Source organism: Alosa sapidissima, chromosome 3, assembly GCF_018492685.1.
Source record: "Alosa sapidissima isolate fAloSap1 chromosome 3, fAloSap1.pri, whole genome shotgun sequence".
NCBI classification, from domain to species: domain Eukaryota; kingdom Metazoa; phylum Chordata; class Actinopteri; order Clupeiformes; family Clupeidae; genus Alosa; species Alosa sapidissima.
The window spans coordinates 2,122,788-2,145,230 of record NC_055959.1 but is presented as its reverse complement, the minus strand read 5'-3'; the positions used below and the strand labels follow the sequence as shown (position 1 = coordinate 2,145,230).

General features: G+C 41.3%; 2 protein-coding genes and 1 long non-coding RNA gene across 3 annotated transcripts; 2 read left to right on the top strand and 1 right to left on the bottom strand.

Moving 5' to 3' along the window:
- Positions 1–751: 751 nt before the first annotated feature.
- atp5pd (ATP synthase peripheral stalk subunit d) lies at positions 752–3,489 on the bottom strand. Its single transcript, XM_042087389.1, has 6 exons — positions 3,399–3,489; positions 2,528–2,659; positions 2,288–2,384; positions 2,096–2,167; positions 1,735–1,797; positions 752–1,020 (listed from the first exon to the last, which is right to left on the bottom strand). The coding sequence occupies exons 2-6, from the start codon at positions 2,647–2,649 to the stop codon at positions 889–891; spliced, it is 486 nt and encodes a 161-aa protein (XP_041943323.1). The 5' UTR covers positions 2,650–2,659; positions 3,399–3,489; the 3' UTR covers positions 752–888.
- Positions 3,490–4,435: 946 nt separating this feature from the next.
- LOC121705964 (BTB/POZ domain-containing protein KCTD5-like) lies at positions 4,436–11,521 on the top strand. Its single transcript, XM_042087374.1, has 6 exons — positions 4,436–4,990; positions 5,207–5,315; positions 5,583–5,674; positions 6,062–6,157; positions 6,296–6,421; positions 9,741–11,521. Exons 1-6 carry the CDS (start codon positions 4,667–4,669, stop codon positions 9,768–9,770), a joined length of 777 nt encoding a protein of 258 aa, XP_041943308.1. The 5' UTR covers positions 4,436–4,666; the 3' UTR covers positions 9,771–11,521.
- Positions 11,522–17,730: 6,209 nt separating this feature from the next.
- LOC121705980 lies at positions 17,731–19,432 on the top strand. The gene is made up of 3 exons (XR_006030942.1): positions 17,731–17,961; positions 18,103–18,157; positions 19,301–19,432. It is a non-coding gene; the product is annotated as an uncharacterized LOC121705980 (long non-coding RNA).
- Positions 19,433–22,443: the final 3,011 nt, after the last annotated feature.

Genomic DNA, 22,443 nt, shown 5'->3' with positions numbered 1-22,443 from the left:
TATAGGGTTAAGGTCACCATATTTCTTTAGTTTCTTCCTAATTCAAGTCATGAATTCCTTTCTCTGCCAATTCTCAAAGGTACTGTAAGACATCACTACAAATGTTTACAACAAAGATAGCCTTTACTTCAAGACATGTCGTTTCCAGTCCTGCAGACAGATCGTTTTTGTGTTTATGAGGCAAGATAAAACTAAGTATGGAGGTCTAAGTGATGTCATATGTTTTATAGGCTATTTTTTGTCACTTACAGCATACATCACCTCGCCATACGCTAGCTGCCCGGGTCCTGAATACACTGTAAAAAAACGTGATCTCTGGACAACCCAGGCTACAAAAACAGCCACAAAACAACTTGGGCAAACCTTGCCCATAAAAACATAAACTGCTCCAGCAAATCACCAATGAGATGCATGTTTAGAAGAGTTTCAATTGCACGGGAGGGAGGGGGAGGAAGTAGCGAGCTAGCTTTCTGTTTTGTTTGAACGTCAACAGAAGTGACATTACCCAGCATCGCTTAGAGCGCCTTTAAGGGAGAACATGGTACTACATGTACCTAGAATCTGATGTGTGATGCATAGAGCAGTATGGACCCATATGCATATGTATTACACCTACAGCAGTCTTCTCGTAGACAACTTTTGTCTTCTCTTATAGCTACAACTTGACAACTTTTATTTTACACTGATGAACTAGCTGTGTCAATATGCTTCTAGGCTTATTTCCATAAAATAAAAACGCTAAATGCATGTGTGAATTTCAAAGTTTTTACTCCTCAGAATATGATCCTGAGTCACCAACTCCTGAAACAAACAGGTGTATACACAGACAGGACTATACAATTGTATAAGTGGGGTGTAATATTACTTCGAGTGGGCATTTCTAACAATTTACAGGTCAGCAATAGGCTTGTGGGGCCAGTATGGATACTTCTCCTTGTCCAACTTAGTCTCAGGGAAGGTATGGTTGAGGTCCTCGATGGTCATCTGGTCGAAGGGAATCATGTTGTTGAACTTCTCCAGCTGTGGGGGGAAACCAGAGGGCAACGTTGGTCATCCCCACATTCGCAGCATTTCAGTTATTCAAGAAGGGAGGACTTGTGTATTATTCCTTTTCTAAACCCCCACTCTGGCAATTTTAGCCTTGGCCTGCACACGAGATCATGCTCCTTGTGCCTATTACACCACATGCCAACAAAGCATCAGCATTTTGGAGAAGACATGAGGTCCATTCCTTGAGAGGTGATACGGAGTCGCCAAAATTATGGATTTGAAGCATCCAAAGACTTGTGAGGACTGAGTCATGTCATCCCCAGCCTAAAGCCCCTGACATCAATATAACATAAAACGTACAACACAAGACAGGCAGGATGCTGCAGAGAGCAGGGCTGTACGTTTACTTCTTTTGCTCATAGCAGAGCAAAATTAACTGATTAATAAGGAATTCCATAGAAGTCTGAGAATGCAAATAAGCTCGACAGGTGGTAATTTCAGAGGATTTTTCTAAAATAATACTTCTATATTACATTATTACATTACATTAATAGTACATCTCCTATGAGTTGAACTGTATTAAACCTCCAAAAAGCTCTTGAAGTTTGTACAGGTCATTGAGAGAACAGCATGTTCCACACAGAGGGCGCTAGTGGGTGTCAAACGTCAAGTATTAAACGGACTCATTCTCTAACACACACACACACACACACACACCTATAATCAATGAATAAAAATACACACCTCAGCTTGATACATGCCAATACGAGCCTTAGATGCCTGGATGTAGTCAAGTGCTTGTTTGTTCTGAAGAGCAGTAAGATAAACAAAAAATTGAATTGCAGACCTCAACATATTTATTGCAATGAGCAACGACCATGATTGTCATCTATTATACTGTAAGTGATAGCTGTTAAATGATCAACATATGACAAACTGTTGTAAAGGCAACTTCATTTGAACATGTTTATGGCCAAATGCCACCATGCAATATATTCAACACCTGCCTCGCTGAAACCCATATAACAGCAACAATATACGTCAGTCACCTTACACAAACATTATGGTGTCGTAGATGGAGCCATTACAAAAAGGAATTACTTACCGATTCCTGCTCCTGTGCGGCAATCTTTGATGTCTCTGTGTCAACTGGCTCAGGGATGGACAAAGCAGCAAACTGACAGCGTGAAAAGAAATTGAGAATGCCATCAATGAAATGTGCACGCACACACTATGCAAGGAGAAATTTAGTAGCAATCTAACCATTTGTGAAGCAGGTGTTTTCCACTAAGCTTACCTTCTTCTCAAAGTCGTCCACCATGCCTGCTTTAGGTACAGTTTGTCTGTAGTAGGCCCAGTCAATGGCTGCTGGCTTCTCTGGGAGGGAGGTCAGTCTTCACGAAAAAGAAGGCAACAACAAAAAAGTTAGTAACCTTTGTCAATCTCAGGAACCAGACAGATCTAGTGTAAGTCACCACCCAAATAGTTCAGTTTAGACCACCAACATATAATAAGTTCTTCGTAATGTCAGACTTACTTTGCAGCGATGGCATCACTGCGAGTTTTGAGGTTGTTGAACATGGCCCTCTGATTGGGTGGCACCCTCTCGGCAAAGGCCAACCAGTCAATGGACTTCAATGCTGCGCGTCGGCCTGCCATTTTCTTTAACCTTACCAAATTAAAAGGTATTACATGATCTCTACATTTAGCCAGCATAAAACCACAACAGTTGTCTTATGAGAAAGCTGTACAACGTTGACGTTAAGGCTAACTCATGCATACGTACATTTAAGTTAACGTTTCTGTTACAAAATACAAGCTAAAATACCGATGAACCTTAAAATAGTAATGTTAACGCTAATTGTACCCTTTCCCCATATCTCAGTAACAAGGTCATATGCACTGGCTAGGTATTTTCTATACTAGGCCTGTTGGTCACCGTTGGCTTCGTCGGCTGGCTGGCTAGCTAGCTAACTGTGCTAGGATAACGTTAGCTAAGAAATCCATGTAGTGCAGTCGGTAGGAACACAAATAGCTTGCTGGCTAGTTAGCAAGCTCTGTGAGGTTATTGGTCTACTAGAATGGATTGTAAACATCGAATAGTACATAAACATCCTTCTTTATGTTATTCACGGTGACATGCTGTTACAGACAGACCAAAATAGAGAATAAAAAGATGCCTTCTTGACCCTGGCCAGTAATGTTACTTCTGAGGCTAATGACGTTAACGTTAGTCATTCGCAAATGGTTAAAGCAAGGTCAGAAGAGGGGACTAGATAAAACCTGTAAAAATGCCACTGCAAATAAATAAAATACAAAATAAAAACCTTTAAAGCAGCAGTGCATCACTGATGTTGGACAATATGATCGAATAATTGATTAAGTTGACAACAGCGTTGAGAACTTACTTTTGCACCGATCCAGACGCAGCAATGACAGAAGCGTGATGGCCGACAGGAAACGGAAATGATATCAGCAACAGTAAGACTGATTTCGGCTCGTGATTGGCCGCCGTGCCTATGCTGTCCAAGTTTAACCGTTTATAATATATTATTAGAAATAAAGTATTGTGCTAAACTAAAGTATTGTGGTTAATTACTTACATTCACTACAATAAGTATATTGCAACTTGATATTTTTATTGTTAGATAGATACCCATTTTTAACACCAGGCCTATATGTGAATGACTTTATGGGACTTTTCTTTAAGCCTAGTTTTCACTAGGGCCTATTTCTGGTGTTTCTCAGAATAAACATTAAACAATGATACAGTTACCCTCATTTTTTTACCAGCTGTATAGGCTAGATGAAACCGCTTGGTGGTATTGCATTTTCACAGTAAAATGCATAACATTAATGTTTTATGTTGTCTTATACTAGGCCTAGGTCTAATTTAATACAAATACCGTTCTGTATGCATTGGTAGGTGATTATCTCTTAGAACATAGAAATTTGGTTAGAAACTAGTTAACATTCCAATTAAGTAGTCCAACTAGACCATTTCTATGACCAGGCTTTCGGTCATCAGGCTTTTTATGATCAGGCTTTCAGTCAGCTCTGGCACGGCAAGACAGGCTGTAGCCTACAGGCAAGAACAGGTCAACCTTAGCTCTAGCAGTATAACTCAACAAACTTCTAATGCATCAAGAGATTAGGCTTGGTCAACGACATGTCAATGTTGACTGTAGCAGCTTATAGGCCAAGTAGGTGAATTGTCATTAAATATTTGGCATCCATGTGTAAAGATTGTCCATTTTTGTTCACCTCCACCTTTCAAGAACCTGACAAATTAGTCAATGTTATAAAGCTGAGCAGATTCTGTTTTTGAGAAAAAATACACTTGGACTAAGACTATTCAACGATTAAAATATTTTTTCCATCACAACACAGCATCTCACAACAGTGTTACTTTTATTTTGAAATGAACAGACTGAACAGAGCGCATCATATTATTGGCAGTCTTCAGGAGAAGTCTAGAAGTTCATAGGCTGCGTTTTACTTTTGCTGTCAAACCTTTCACATTTTTTGTTGCAGAATCAAATATTTGTATTTCTGCTGTTGTGTCGTTTTAGATAATGCCTTCGCCTGCGTTGAAAACGCCTGTGCTTTTTTGTGCGATATAAACTAGCGTCAGGGAGAGCTTGAAAGAATAGGCTGTCGTTTGTTTTCCAATAAAATGGCAGATCTCCACATCTTGCAGCCGAGTGGTACTGATACTGATCATCCTGACCAGCACCAGCGGCGCGTTCCAGTCGCCTCCCCTGCAGTGATGATCGCTACACACGGAGGTGTAAAATGCCACGGGCTGTCAGTACGTTCAATAGCAGGATATCCCCGCAAAAATAACACAGGCGCGCCGTCAGAAAAACCTGGCACACGTTGGGTACGACTGAACGTCGGCGGCACCTTATTCTGCACCACCCGACAGACACTCTGCAGGGACCAAAAATCGTTTCTGTTTAGATTGTGCCAAGATGATCCAGATCTGGAATCGGACATGGTAGGTTCATTTTGATGTTGAGTGCAAAGGTGGTGGTGGGCGTTTCCAAATGTCTGCCATGAGCGACAATATAAACACAGAATTTGGGTAGTAGATTCAAACTTTGTTGGGAATAGAGATTGAGAAGTTGGGGAAATAAAATGCTATTAAACTGGGACGTGCAGAAGAAGACTTCCTGGCTGTGCCATATTCCTGATACTGTGTTTTTTGTTGAAGGATGAGACAGGGGCCTATCTGATTGACAGGGACCCCACCTATTTTGGCCCTGTCTTGAATTACTTGCGACATGGCAAGCTGATCATTAATAAAGACTTGTCAGAAGAGGGTAAGGAAATACCCACTACAGCACATGTAATCCACCTGATTTTCTCTCTCTCTTTCTCTGTTCCTCCTCCTGTCCTGATCACTAACTCTTGCAAGCATACATAGAGCCACACACACATGCCTGTGCAGCAACACATCTTTCTGGTGTAGGCGATGCTTGGTGGAATGTTTTGTAATTATGTGAACACATCTAACAGTGTGTTGTAAACAATCTAACAGCTCTACAGTGAAGTAATAAATAAAAACAAACAAAACCATTGCTGTGCAGGTGTCTTGGAAGAGGCAGAGTTCTATAACATTGCTGCTCTGGTTCGAATGGTGAAGGAGCGGATTCGGGACAATGAGAACAGAACATCACAAGTGAGTGGATGTGTGTGTGTGCATGCGTGCATGCAACATTCAGTGTTTACCACTAGATGGAGATAGGGCACCTCTGTCATGCCTTCTGGTCAAAATTAAGAAAAAAGAAAAAACAAAATAAGTTGTTTTATTTGTCAGATTTGTTTCTTTTTCAGTTTGATAGTTATTGTCACACTTTGCTGGGCTTGTGGAACACATGATCTGGCAGCAGAATTTAGGGAAAATATTCATTTATAATTAATTTTTATGGAAGCCTATGTAGTGTATATATTGTTTATAGTCAATTGGTCCATGTCAGTTGGTCCATATTACATATTCCATATCTTAGTTTCATCTATGCCCTTGTATGTAATGGTGTGAATGTTTGCTTGACTGGTGTTTTCGAAGGGTCCGGTGAAGCATGTGTACAGAGTCCTTCAGTGTCAGGAGGAAGAACTCACCCAGATGGTCTCCACCATGTCCGATGGCTGGAAGTTTGAACAGGTATGAAGCATTACAGATCCCCTGGGTCTAGATTGCCTCCTATCTTGGATCGTGCCTCAAAATGAATCCAGGCATTTGAACAGCCTTCGCAAAATGCTCTGAAAAAGATTGTTTGTGTTTACCTCGCATGCTTCACAGCTCATCAGCATCGGGTCATCATACAACTATGGTAACGAGGACCAGGCAGAGTTTTTGTGTGTGGTGTCTCGGGAGCTGAACAACTCCATTAATGGCCTAGTTGTGGAACCCACAGAAAAAGCCAAGGTTAGTATGCCAACAGCATCCCATCCGTTTTGCCTTATTGTTAATCAAAGTCAAAATTGCTTTATTCGCAAAATGTTTGATGCTTGCAGGAATTTGACTTTGCAAGTTGTAAGTTAAAGTAAGTTGTAAGTTAAAGTTGACTGGTATTTAGCAGACTCTTTTCTCCCAATCGGAGACGACCAACTGTCAGTGACGTTACCGCGATGCTCCACCACGCCCACTTTGTGATCTGCTGCAATGGGGTGGGAGCATTAGCAACGATGCGGGATGGGCAGTGGGGGTGGGAGCATTAGCAACGATGCGGGATGGGCAGTGGGGGTGGGAGCATTAGCAACGATGCGGGATGGGCAGTGGGGGTGGGAGCTAGGATAGGTAGTTTACAAGAGCCACGCGGGAAACGGTTCATGTCTGTTGGTCCTGGTCTTGTTGGAGCGGAACCCGCAGTGGAGATTTGCTGATTAGGCAGTGAGCCAGGTGTGATGGTGGGTCTGTCGCTATCCTGCCCATTTCCTGTGTCTGGTGTCATGCAGAACACTCATGGGTAGCTTGGATGTTTGCATAATGTGTTTGAGTTTGGTGTAGACAGAGAGGATGTATATAGTATATAAGTATATATACTCTGAGGGAAATTTGGTCTCACTAATCACGGCGCAGTGAGCTGCCTGCATCAACAGCGGCACTCGGGGAGCAGTGAGGGGTTAGGTGCCTTGCCTACTGGTTGGGTTCGAACCGGTAACCCTCCGGTTACAGGTCCGAAGTGCTAACCAGTAGGCCACGGCTGCCCCCTTGTGGTGTGTGTGGTGTACTACACAGTGGTGGTGGAGGAAGTGAGGGTAGAACTGGCTGGGAAATTTCGAGGCGATAATCATCTTTCAGAGAAATCTGTGAAAGAGCATCCTTTGGTGAGCTCACTCGATGATGATGAGTAAACATGGTACCCAGAAACTTTGTCTTGTCTATGTAACGGAGGCAAACTGAGCTAGCATGCTAGTTGCGCGTGTAAATCCTCACACCCCTAACCTTAAGAACGCTTCTAACCGCTGAGTTGGAAGCCTGTGCTTTTAGCTCAGTGGTTAGAGCGTTCGACTCTCACTCCCGTGTGTTGAGGTGGCGGGTTCGAGGGCCGTGAGCGGTGGACGAACCGACCTCTGTTATATCTACATAGCTTCGGGTTCATTTTATATACACCATACCGCCAGCTGTGACCCCTGGTAGGTCAACTCATCATGGACCATGATGAGGCCAAGGGTGGTGATCTCATCACCAGCAAACCTGACCAGCTTGATGGAGGTGCAGCTTGAGGTGCAGTCATTGGTGGATGGAGAATACATATATGGGGAGAGATTGACATTTAGTCATTTAGCTGACACTTTTATTCAGAGCAATCATGGTACGATCAAGGTACATTGCCAATAGGATATTGGACCTTGAAAAAAGTACTAATTACATAGAATAGAATAGATTTTCAAGCAGTCATGGGAGGGAGAAGATGGATAGTTAGTGCTAGATTTAGCAAGTCCAGCTGTTTATAATGCTGAGAGAGGTAGGCTACATTCTGAAGAGTTGTGTCTTTAAGAGAATTTTAAAGATAGAGAGGGATGCCCCTGCTCTGTTAGGAACGGCTAGAGCATTCAACCAACGGGGAACAACGGATAAGAAAAGTTTGGATTGTCATGAGTGTACGAGTGGCAGAGCCAGGCGGCGTTAATTGGAGATTACCCTCAGATGGAGCACAGTATCTGTAACTCCTTGGGTGCACTTCAAATTGGGGATTGGTTTGGTATTGAACTCTGTACTGAGGTCTATGTACAGAGCGCTAACATAGGTGCTGGATATGACCAAGTGTAGTGTAGTGGAGGGTGAGGTTTACAACATTGTCCACAGAGTCATTTGGCTCTGTAGGCGACGATAGAGGGCCCAGAGGGGTGTCTGTGATTGGTTTGTGTAATGACAAGATGTGACTTTGGAAGCAACGTGAGCGTCAGAGCAATGAGCCTGTGGTGATTCAGGCATTTTATTTTGTCCTTCCTTGGAACTGGAATGATGATGGATACATCGAAACAGGGCGGGACATGGAGATAGACTAATTGGAAACGCATGCAAACACAGCTAGCTGGCACAGAGCTTCAGGGCGGCTGGCGAGATCCCAACATTGTGCAGAGCTCAAGTACATCCTTCTGTGTGAAAGTGAGAGAGGATGGGGGAACAAACGTGACACTTTGGCCTTACACTTAGACCGTTTCCGTTCCTGTTCGCGAAACCAACATTTGAACCGTTCTAAGCATTTCAACCAAACAGAAACCGTTTCAAACTAACACTTTGGTTCGAAGCTGGAACCAAAAGATAACCAAACATGAGTTGCCATAAGTAAACAAAACTAGTTGCCATAAGTAAACAAAACTAGTCAACTAGCACTACACTGCAGACATTTTACGCAGCTAATTTCTGAAAATGCGGCTTGGTTCACTAGATACCACCAAGATTCAAAGAATTATGAACGGAACTGTTTCAAGAACACGTTCTCTGTTGGTCGAAATATGCCCTCTGAGCAAGGGCCTGTGCCCCTGAAAACTTGCAAAGGTGGTGTATCATTGAAAATTTCGGGAGCAAGATCTGGTGTGGTATGCCTTTTTTAGAGACAGCTGTGTCACTGAGACTTGGATCACACTCCAGCCTGACTTTGCACTATTCCTGGGCAGGCACCAAACTGCCTTCTTGAGCTTCTGTTTAACCAGGCTGCATTAGGAGGTAATTTGTTCCGGCCGCCATAAGACTACACAACGGACCTGTTTGAAGTGCATTAATTGTTTACTACTAGTAATAGTAGCTGGTTTTGTGACTCTTTATTTGATTAACTGTTGTCATCAGGGTTGTTATGAGTGTATTGCAGTGAGAATGCTTGTTGGTAGACAACACACTGCTGCTGGACATCTGAATTTCCCCGGCAGGGATGAATAAAAGTATCTATCTATCTATCTATCTATCTATCTACATCACCCTCCTTGTGTGTGTTCTTTGTGACATACCCGAGTACGCTGAGCTTTTTAGAGAACCAGGGCTTGTGTTTTTTTTTATCCTGGGATGGTTTCAGTTGGGAGGTGGATGTCCTGACAGAGGTCCAGTAATGAAAAATGAAAGCAGTGTCCAGAGGGGATATGGGCTTTTCGACCAAGTTTAAATTGTCTGACAAAGCAGAGTGAAGCATCTTATTTTCCATGTTTTCATTGATGATGCTGATTGTTCTTAGATTTGACTGATCTAGAATGGTTTTGCTGACTTACTATAAGTTCATAACACACAGTGCTTTCGGTTGTTGCAGATTCTCCAGGAGCGAGGGTCACGAATGTGAGTTAAGGGACACCCACACCTGTCCCATTGACCCAGGAGGCCTCGTGTCTCTCCCCAGCTACAACCTTCAAACACAACCTTCTCTCCGCTGCCAGAGGGCCTGCTGGCTCACCAGGGTCACGGATCACCAGGGCAGCGCTCTGTCTAGCTGACTGTATCAAATGCTCCTGGAAAGGTTATATTCAGTTGGATTTGGGAGCCCTTGATGTTGTACTGAACTTGCTCTCACAGGCAACCAAAAAACCCACCAACATACCACCCTGCCAAACACACCAAAAATCCACCAACATACCACCCAGCCAAACACACCAAAAATCCACCAAAACAATAGGTATAATGTATTTTGCTACTCTGTAATACAGGCTGTATAACTGTAATACACATCTGTACGCAAATTTAACAGTTCACAGTGACAGTGATTGCCTGTTTGCATATGTCCCATTAGTTACCCTTGTCGTGTGTATGTTCACATGAGAAAGAAGAGCTAATGAGTTGTGGGTGTATTTGCTGGCCTCCCCTTGTGTAAGTCCTGGCTTGGCAAAACCACAAAATAAATCAAATACAGGTTGTCAGCTACAGTAAGAAAGACAGCACTTAGTGGAAATAATTATATTTATTTTAATAGTTTGTCCCGTAATCAGATCAATGTGTAAAGGGAAGTATTGAACATTGTGTCAGAACAATACAGTAACATGATTGTTATGTGACGCTAACGACTTCTTGCACTGTAACCACTGCTTTCCCAGCATCAGCTTGGTGTTCTTAGTAGCCAGTCTTATGTCATATTTAAGTAATTACACTGTATTCATTCCTACTTACCAGAAATTCTGTAATCCAGGAATTCATCATAAACTTGTTGCAGTTGCAATAGATGTCCTGTAAAGTATGTGACTTGGTGTCTACCGAAGCTCAGGACGCTTCAGGCAGCAAGGCGGAGAGGAGATTCGAAATGATTGGTTGAAACTGAGTTGAAAATTGGTCATAGAACCATGATCTAGTCCTCCTTGCAGCCGTGTGACTGAATATCAGGAATGTAAGAGGTTTCACACAAATGAAGTGTTTCACACAAAACAGAAGAAATACCACCTTACTGCTACCTGACAATGCTGAATACAACAAATCTATCAGATCACTGCACACACACACACAAGATCATTGTAAGATCATCAAATGCACTCGTTTTGCCAATCTCCCTATTCTCTGAAGACAGATCAGATCATTTGGCTTTTGATATTTAGGGGCATGATCTGTTATTTCTGTATTATCAGCAATGAGGTGTCTGAATCTTGTATGGCAGGGTTACCAGAAACAGCTTAACCACTAGGGAACCCTGAGCATTGTCATCTGATCACATTAGTGAAAACTCTGTAGTCAGTGATCATATAGGGATTGGTACTGGGATACTTGGATTAAGAATTTAAATGTTCCTTTGATGGCTGTTAATAGTAAGTTAACTCCTGTAGACTTTGCAGTTGATTCTCTGCATAAATTCTGTCTTATTGAGTGGAGCTATTTCTAACACATGTTGTGCAAGTAAGTATTTAATTTACTGAATGCAAAAATAATACATTTGAAATGTTTGAATCATCACTGTATGCTGATCAATGTAAATTTGTATTGCTTTGTATTTCCTTTTTATATTATTAACATTAAATCATACCTTTTTGAAAGGTAAACTGTTCATTTAACTCACAAATATGCACAAATTTAACAACTGCACTGTGATGAAATAAAAGTCTGTGTGGTACTGAATGACCGGTGCACTTTCCTCTAGTCTGGAAAAAAGATGCATGACTCATAGACACAATTTGACCAGTGAGTTCTCTGTACACTGGGATTGCCACAACAACCTCTTTCCTGAGGACAGGGGAGAAACAATAAATGTCAGCTTGGTGTCTGCCAAGGGTGGAGCAAAGCATTTGAACAAGAGTCTTTACTGGAAGAGACAGGAAGCATATAGCTTTTGATCAAGTGCATCACAATGCCTGGCCAAAACTCTGGGAGGGACACTGCCAACTTCGTCCCATCACATGAAAAACAATTACAGACAGTATACTTGTATTAAAGCTTGAGACATATTAAAAGAAAATTACTTGTCATGCGGAATATTTCATTACATTTTTTAAATTACGCAGTCAGCTAAATAATGCTTCTGTGATACTCTAGGCCACTAGGCTATATAATTCCCCTTACGGGATCAAAAGAGTATATATACTTGTACTTATACACTTTGCTAGCACTGTTTTTTCTTTCTTTTTGCCTTCAAAACTGCCTTCATTATTCATGGCATAGATTCAGCAAGGAGCTGGAAATTCCTTTTCCAAAAAAACCCTGTATTTTTGTCCATATTGACATGATAGCATCACGCAGTTGCTGCAGATTGGTCGACTGCACATCCATGATGCAAATGTCCCATTCCACCACATCCCAAAAACATGCTCTATTGGATTGAGATCTGGTGACTGTGAAGGCCATTTGAGTACACTCCAAGAAACCAGTTTGAGATAACTCAAGCTTTGTGTGTGCGTTATCCTTCTGGAAGTAGCCATCAGAAAAAAGGTACACTGCTACGGTCATGGTCAGAAACAATATTCCATAGGCTGTGGCATATAAATAATAACAAGTTGTACACGATACACAACCTCGCTGAGCTTCTCTAAAAAATTTGAATATCGTGGAAAAGTTCATTTCAAGTTATTTCATATATTCCACATACAGTGTGTAAAGTCCGGAAAGTATTCACAGCGCTTCACTTTTTCCACGTTTTGTTATGTTACAGACTGATCTTAAAATTGATTCATTTTTTTTTCATCAATCTACGTACAATACTCCAACACCAGACCCTTTGCTATGGTGCTTGTAATTAAGCTCTGAATCCTACTTCTATGGTCCTTGAGATGCTTCTACAACTTGATTGGAGTCCACCTGTACCTAAATTAATCATTAGGAAATTATTATTAGGAAATTATTAGGAAAGGCACACATCTCTTTATATCAGGTCTCACAGTTGATGGTGTATGTCAGAGTAAAAAAAACACAAGGTCGAGAGTCTGTAGACCTGCAAGACAGGGTTGTGTGAAGACACAGATCTGGGGAAGGACACAAGAAACAGTAGCCTCCATCATTCTCAAATGGAAAAGTTCGGAACAACCAACAGTCTTCCTACTGTAGATCTGGTCGCTCAGTCAAACTGAGTAATCCGGGACGAAGGGCCTTGGTCAGAAAGGTAACTATGGTCACTATAAAGGAGTTCCTTTGAGTGGATGAGAGAAGCGTAAAGAAGGACAAACATCAGTGCAGCTCAGTGCCTGGTTTCTTCCACACACACCATTGGGAATTGTGGCCAAATAAATGGAATGGACTTAGCCCCAAATATTTTTCTGAAATGCTTCCCCAATATACACCTGGTAGAGAACTTAGATCTACTGGAACTTGTCAATTAATAGTCCCCAGGGTTAAAACCAGGCAAGGAGAAATGGCCTTTAGCTATTATGCCACACAGCGCTGGAATCAGCTTCCAATATATATTAGATTTTCCCCAACACTGGAGTGTTTTAAAAAGAAACTAAAAACGTAACTTTTTCATTCTGCATTTATTGATTAATTTCTTTATTTTGTTTCTTTGTTTCGTTTATTTATTTATTGATTTATTTTTTATTGACTTATTTTTTTTACCTCCTATTCATTCAGTCTTATTTTCCCCCTTGATCTATTTTATTATTTTATTGTATTAATTACAATTATTATTACTGTTATTCTTTTTTTTCTTTTAAGCACATTGAGTGACATTCTTTGTATGATAGTGTGCTATAAAATAAACTTGAACTTGAACAAATAGTTAAGTCTTCATTTCATCAGACCAGATGATTTTACTTCTCATGGTCTTAGAGTCGTTCAGGTAACCTGACTCGCCAGATGAATTTCGTTCAGCCTAGCTCCACTCACATCCATCTGGGATCGCTTCCATTGGGAGTGATTTCTGCACCAGATTTTATGGTAGAGCCAATCAGGACGCAGGGCGGGAGTTTCATAGATGTGACGTAGCAGAGAAGCGACTGTGATGCTGCTATTGGGGGCGCTGTAGCACAGCAGGCTACAGCGCTCGTGCCATGAACGGGTCCGAGTGCCCACGGGGACCCAGGTTCAAATCCGGCCTGTGGTCATTTCCCGATCCCACCCCATCTCTCTCTCCCACTCACTTCCTGTCTCTCTCTACTATCCTATATAAATAAAGGCAAAAAAGCCCAAAAAATATACTTAAAAAAAAAAAAAAAAAAAAAAAAATATTATTTTTTATTGCTATTTCATCCATGTTGTCCAATCTACCCAATATTTTTTCGTTAAAAAGAAAAAATCAGAGAACGGCTCTGAAGACTTTTTTTTGGTCACGTCAATACAGATGACGGACAAGTGGCTTATCCAATCATACGCAAAGATTTTTGATAAGGCCCAGCCTTCTGAAACACCTCTCCAATGGAGTAATGTCTGCATGTATGTCTGGAACATGTGAAGAAATTGACAATAAAGCTGACTTTGACTTTGTAATCCCAGATGGATGAGTGGAACTAGGCGGAACGAAATTCATCTGGCGAGACTCAGGTTAACGTTCAGGTGCTTTTTGGGAAACTCCCGGCAAAAAATGGCTTCCATCTGTCCACTTTACCATAAAGGCCTGATTGGTGGAGTGATGCACTGATGTTTCTCTCTCTCTCTCTCTCATTAAGTTATGTGCAAGCAGAAGCAGTATCCATACGCTATCGTTACTGTTGGGTTGTCGAGGTTAGCACACTATGTTACAGCTACTTGTCAAAAACAAGTTCTTGTGCAAGGCAAGTATAACTATAGGCTATTTGTTTTACTGACTCCGATACAGAATGTTTGCTCAACAACCCCCTATGTTTTATTCTCGATTTAAAGGAAAAGTACTACACTACCCAACATCCTAGCATGTAAAAGCTGGTAAAAGCAGAGCCTTTTGCCCCGTTCTACTTGTCTGTTCAAGTCATTTTCCAAGCTGTTTTCGGTTCAAACTTGCAAAGGAAACGCCCAGGGAACGCCCTCTGAAGCTGACTCGTCAACTCGGTCGAACCCAGAGTCGAGTTTTTTTACTCGAAATGATATGCTGTATGATTATGAGTCACGTCGTACTGTTGTAGCTGATTACGAAGATAAAAGAACCCTATATAACCTTATAGAAGGCAAACCGCAGGAAAACGAGATAAATTAACAGCTAACAACTAAGAAATTAAGAAATCTGCACAGAAAGAAACCTAGAAGTGCATAGTATTAACACAGTTAGACGGTTAACAAAGAATTTTGGAATTGGTCAGGTTTTTTTGTACCCTGGAAATCCAGAGTTCTCGCGAGAGCACAATGGAATTGTCTCTGCGAGACACTCTAGCAATGAGCCATCCCCCATTCTAAAAAATTACAACCCATTCCCCCTTGACTTTGACTGACTTGATTTAACTGTTCCCACCCCCCCTTCCCAACTCTATCCTTAACTTAACCCTCTATTGCATGAATTATCACCTATACTTTAAAATGTTTAATAAAAATGGTTTAAATAATGAAAATGGGAAATTAAAGGGGGATAACTAAATTTGTCTCTTTCACCTGGTTGTCGTTGAAAAATCGAAGATTTGATTGTGGTTTCTGCAAGCTCACTATGGATTATAAGTCAAAAGTTGAATGAACGAGTACTTACGTCCTTTCGATTTATTACAGGTTGGGTCGTTGTTGCCCACAACACACTAGCTTTCTGCTAATGAATGACGTCATTGACGCATTTGAAAGGCTTTTTAGAACAATTAAGTGACTCAAAAAATATAATACTCAGCGGTGTGTATTTTCTCTGTCCCCTTTTTCGCATGTAACATTCAAATTTCTGGGCAAAAAATTATATCCCGAGAAAAGTGGATTTGAACCAGAACAGGAACTGCAACCAGTTCAGAAACCGGAAGTTTCCCGAGAGTGGCGGTTCTCCCCATAGACATAATATACATAGATAGACGCCGCATCGACTGCTACTCCTTACTAGCGCTGACAAGACGTGGGGCCGCCATCTTGGATCGGTCATCCACTCCACTCAGTGTAATCTCTTTGGCTGGTGCAATGAGCTGTCAGCGCATACCTCACTGAATACTGAACAGATTTATTTTCACACAGTTTTGTTTGCTGCAAAGGTCTACATGTAGCTATGATACAGGCCACATTGTTCGAAAATACAAAATACAACCAATAGTACGGTAATGTTAAATCTTACTTGTGAAAAGTAAATCCCCCGAGTATGGTCCGCCGATTTGAGCAGGAACATGCTGCACAGTGCTGTCATCTTGTGTTTTCTGCTGCAACGCGATGAGTATGACCGGTCCAAGATGGCGGCCGCATTTCTTGTTTCCAGCAGCCAATGCGGCGTCTATGTATATTATGTCTATGGTTCTCCCCTTATTAGACATTCTCTGGCTGAATCCATGTTGCGCCTCCATCTTTGAAATACATTCACCAACGAGGGACATTCCTGGAAATTCGAGCTCCGCCTTTCGCGCTTGTAAGCAACACTCAATAGAGTGGTGAAGTCCCGCCCCTTCTACTTCCGGTCCATGGGACCTATCTTTCAAAAAATTATGAACGGGAGTTAATGGAGAGATAACAATTATTTTTTGGTCCAGTTTGAATTGTGCCACAAATTTCACATATGATGTGTGTGAATTTAAAAGATAATTTTTCACGTCAAGAAAGTACTGTTGTTCGATAGACTTCAAAAGTTATGTTGGTTTTGTGCGAATCCACTCAGTGGACTACATCTCTCGTCTCGAACGATGTACGTCACCAACGTAATGAAACGAAAAGAGCTGTTATGCTAGTTAACGGTTGCATCTTGCTGCCTGCTATGTCACTTAACAGTATGTAATGTACAGTCTATGGACGAATACAACTTACCTGATGTGTTTAATCCTCTGACTCATGGTATTTTCTTCGGCAAGGAAAGCCCAGTTAAGACCTGTTGCTGGTATGCTTGTACAATATAATGTGGCTGTGAATGAGCTAACATCACTAGCGCGACTGGTGGGTTTGTAGTCGTTGGAATTACGATCTTTCACAATGTTGTAATTCAATAGTTACGAAACAAACTGCAAATGTCTTTAGATGAAAAATTGTCTTTAAAATTGACAAACATCATATGGGTAATTCAAGGCACAAGTCAACCGGGACCAGAAAATAATTTCTTTTTCGCCATAGACTGCCGTTCAAATTTTTTTGAAAGATAGGTCCCATGGAGGCAAACGGAAGGGGCGGGACTTCACCACTCTATTGCCTGATTAGTCTACTCGCGAATGCCGGCAGATTTGAAAGTCTGTTGAAGATGGAGGATTACACCTATTCTCGAGGACATGAAAAGGAGTCGCCAAGGAAGCGAAAAAGAGAATTACAACGACAACGTGACAGGAAAAAACAACAGACCAAGTCAATATTGGAGTGGCTTTTCCAAGATGGAAAGAGCTCGGAGCAAGGATTTAAAAAGGGACGCCGAAGTTGCCTGCTTTCTTCTCGACAGGTAATTCGGCCTATTCGTGTAAACCTATACAGTCTATGGTGTAAATTCGAAGTTTTATAGTTGCTTGGCTAACTATAGCACTGGCACTGTAAATTGTAGTTATTTTTTTATTGCTTTTGCTTTGTAGCCTAAATGTACCCTAATCTGATAGCCAATTCCAAGGGTGACGTTCACATCCTGAGGCCTGTCCTGTAGTCTTATTAATTGTAGACGTAGCCTAGGCCTACTACTAAATTGTCTGAAGGGAAAGTTTTTCACCGTATGAGTGTAGCCTACACCTCAGAATGGGGGAAGGGTAGACTAGTCCATTACACTTGTTAATGGAGCAAGGTAGACCAGCCAGCCCATTGAGACTGATCAATGAGGGTCAAAGTCATTATCATGAACAATAAAATACGGACAGAACTGCTTTGATTGAACTTTAGTCAATGCATCTACCAAAATAAATCTTTCTTCACGGTCATAAAATGAATGCACTTTGTTTGTGGTTTAAGTGAGACATTCTAACATGTACTGCTCTGTTTTGTCCAGCTATGAGAGAGAACTGAGAGCAGTCACATCAACACCAATGAAGGGGAAGCCATCTAGTATTAACTACTCCAGAAGTGTCCAGCATTTCTAGTGGGACAGACAGGTCAGTCACTGCATGAAAACAATTGTGTTAATTCTATGTGATTGTTGTTTGATAATAACTGAAAGTATATTTTTAATAACTTGGTGTTTACCATTTTATGTACTGTCATATGTTGTGAAACGCTCTGCTTATTCATTTCAGATGAGCATCTTGGCGCAATTGCAGAAGCCCCTGAAATTGAGAACCTTGAACAGAAGTAACCCATCAATGCTCATAACAGTCCCGGCGTCATGGGGGGGCTTTGGGGGGCCAGGCCCGTCCTGGAAGTCATCTGTGCCCGCCCTGGACGAGCTTGGCTGCACCAACCAACCCCAATCCCATAGATTGATTTTGAACACTTATTAAATGTAGGCCTATATTATATGTTTGTCACTCTAGCAAGTAGCAAATAAAACTTGTAAAATTTGTATTATTCCGTAGCTAATCAATCAGTTACATTAGGTAAGCCCATCACCTAAATGGAGAGGTTACGTGGCGCAGTCTACTTCATTTCTGCACTAACCCCTGTCATCCGATGACAAATATGTCTTATCGGCTCGCAGGTAGGCTATATCTCATATCGTAGTTAGTAGAAGTAGGCCTAGTAGTTTCTTTTTTTGTTTGTTTTTTACTGTTTTTTTCTTCTGACCTAGTCGGAGAACAGGGAGCTTGTTACCACTCCAGGGCCAAAGTTATCCTTAACTTCGGGGCTAACTGCCTAACACTCTATCTGAAAGTGGTTAGCAAATGAACGAGGATTTTGGTTTTATCTGCGGATTTATTTTTGCATTATTTTGAATATGACTAGCTCCAGTCTCAACAGCACGTCTACTTTTTTCCCATACGCATCTCAGTTCTAACACACATATCCCCTCTCGCTTTCTCTCTCTCCATCCCTGCGCACAGGGCTCTCTTAAATGAGCTGCACCATTTTACAACAATTGCATCTATATTTTCATATTAGAATGTTTTGTCAAGTGTAAGCTTAAACTACCGTGATCAATTTAAGTTCCCGTGCCCCCCTGGAAAGGTGTAATGCCCGTCCGTGAATTTGTGTATGCCGCCAGGTCTGGCTCATAATGTCTATACCCTAACCCTACATGACATTCTCTATTGTATATTGTCATGATATAAACATTTATATATATATATTTTTTAGCAAGCCTACATGACATGAGCATCGTGGAGGAGGATGTGGACGAAATTCAATGGTCTTGTTATGTGATGTACGCGCATGCCTTCATTGTACCTTATGTAACCTTGCCTGTAACTCAGTCTAGGCAAAATAGCACTATACAGGTTAATAACAATATGTTGAACTGTAAAATGGTGTGTATGTGACACTGTATGTCTTCCACAGGATCAGCTTTCCAGGAGACTGCAAATTTAGAATGATGGCCCATGTTGCTTCAAAGGCACCATACAAAAAGGAAGGGTTCATGTGTAAATACCATAATTTGTTAATTTCTGTAAATAAATATATTGCAAATAACATTATGACCATGTTACTGTCATTTGGTGTTTCAAAATGGTAAATTACCACAGCTCCTTTTTTAAATTATCAGTGTGTGGATGTAATGTATAAGAGTACAGCATGAACAGTCTATCAATTATAAAAAAAGTTTTTATTTTCATGAAAGCAAAATATAACGATGTACCAGTGTAAAAGAAATTAAATACAGTTTTAAAAGGACCAGGCAGTACAAGAACACTAATACAAAACTATTTACAATAACACAACATTATAGGAAGGTGATTTAAATTCCAGAGATGTCCCTGAGTGTCAGGGAATTTATCCCTTATCCTACACACACAGCAACTTGGGATCACTCTTCTATTACCCTGTCCTAGAGACCCATGCTGCCAGAAAATGAAATGTCTGTAGGTAGCATATCTGAACTCTATTGTCATCACCTGGCTCTCTTACATGGCCTAATGCTGTGATGTCCTCCCTGTACTGCCTGTGAATCTGGAGAAAACCTTCATCTAGGCCAGTGTTTCCCAAACTTTTTTCCTGGGGACCCACTTTTTAAAAATGACAGACCATCGCGACCCATTTCACCACCAATATTGTTTTAGGCCACAGGTTCTCCAACTTTTCTGTGCCTTCCCCAACCATACATTGCTATAGCCTAGGATCTAGATAGATAGATCCTACTTTGAACACGGTTGTGTTGCATTTTGAGCACCATCAGCGTGAAAAGTTGGAAATGACTACAGAAAAGATTGGGGAAATTCTCGGATGTTGCGCAGTCGTCATTCGTCAGCAAGCTGTCCCTGTATTTCTAAAAAAATGTTGTAGGCTACATTGCGTTGCAGACAAATGGGTTCATAACACTGTGGACGTCAATTCTGATGTAAACAGCAAATAACTCAAGTCGTTATATTGTATTGTTGTATTATATTATATTGTATAGTCGTTATATCAGAACCAGAGGCTTTTGCGCAATAGCCGGAAGAATGCACCTTTACTTTGGAGTAAACGAGGTAGAAAACGAGAGGAATAGTGTTTAAAATGTCCATTTAAATTGTAGCCTAATATAATGCACTGTTGTGCATTTTAAATCAGAAATAAGAATGTGAGGAGGTTGCTAACTTTAAAGATTGCATCTAAAATCGAAATTTGATTGGCCTTGACCAGTCTATGGATGTCTGCTTTAGTTGACAGCATGGTCACAAGATTTTAATCGGTAAAGTTATCTGTGGTATCTGTTAATGTTCGTGCAAATAGGCGGATTCATGTCCCTTGTAGTTTGCAACTGCGAGGTACATGGCAGGCGCCCCACAGAACGGTTTCATTTTGAGAGGTATCCATGCTCTGGCACCCCCTCTGCTCTGCGATGCGTTCGTCCCCCAGTTTCATGCGCCAGTTTCATGAGCTTTTATGACAAAACCGTGACTGTGGTAGTTAACAAACTACATCCTAATAGAAAACTGTTAGCCTTCCTGGTATCAAATGACAAATGGTATCAGTTAGGCCTATAACACAACATAAATTGTGCTGGCGACCCAAATAAAATCTCCTGTGACCCACCCGTGGGTCGCGACCCAGACTTTGGGAAACACTGATCTAGGCAGTACTGTGTGAAGTGAGGCAGAAGGCTCACACAGGTGGCAGGGTTTTGTCCACAGCATTTTCTCTCCCGATCGGTTGCCATGTCTCTGCAGTGTGTACAAGTACACCAAGGCATCCCTGGTACAGGTGGGGGGATGACATGTCTGCACTGATGCATCATCAATGCATCAAACACCAGACCTGGCTGCCTCACTAGCAACTGTGTGGTGAGGTCCCTGTGCTCTTGCAGGCTCATTCCATCCACAAGTCTCTGAAGAAATAAGACACAAGAAATAAGATCTGATAGGCTTGTTTAGGTAGCAAAGTTAGATTGTTAGCAGAGTAGTAGTACAGAACATGAACAACATATAAATCTCAATTGAAAGTGTAAACATAAATACATGTCTGGGCAGCCAACAGTGGGCATATGCATTGTAACACAGGATTTGTTTTTTTTTTAAATCAGAGTCCAGTGTGTAGCTGTGATACTTTGGTAGTCCAAAAAGTAGCTGGGTGGCTATAGTAAATGCTTAAGCTTACAGTAAGAATAGTAAAATAACATTGTAAAACAGAAGATTTTTTTTTAATCAGTCAGGTGTGATACTTCAGTAGTCCAACAAGTAGGGTGGCTATAGTAAATGCTTAAGCTTACAGTAACAATAGTAAAATAACATTGTAAAACAGGAGAATGTTTTTTTTTTTTTAACCCTTAAAGGTGTAGGTTTTTGAACGTTCTAAGTTCCGCAACAATTGAAGGTTCTAAAATTCTATGTTGAATTCAATGAACCCAGATATTCTTTAGAACGTTCATTTCTCAACATTCCTGTGACCGTACTCCTTTAAGGGTTAATCAGAGTTCTGTATCAGACTCTCTGTGTCTAGTGACGTTTACGACCTTAGTGGGACTTCTGGCACTGGGAGGAGGAAGCTAGTTTCTCGAAGTCCGGGCAGTAGGAGCTGGTTGCAATCCTCAAGCAGGCCAACAGGTGGTCATCTGTCATTGTGCATCTGTACTTTGTCTTGATGATTTTCATGTGAGAGAAAGCAGACCAACAGGTGGTCATCTGTCATTGTGCATCTGTACTTTGTCTTGATGATTTTCATGTGAGAGAAAGCAGACTTACACATATAGGTTGATCCGAAAAGTGCTGTCAAACTCAGTGCACATCTTTTTAGGTTGTGATGCTTCCCTTCCAGCAGTAGATTCCAGAACTCTCCATTCTTGCCATGTGTTGCCCTGGATTTGATTTCAATGTCATTTTGCAAAGTGAGAATCTCATTCTCAACAGCAGAGCTCTCCAGGTGGAACAGTGATTCTAATTGGCAGGCAATACCATCCACATCGATATCTGAAATGAATGGAAAAGACATATAGCTGGCAACAGGCTCGGATGCAAAGTCATTAAAGCGCCTCTCAAATTCTGACAAGATCGTCTGGACTTGCTCCT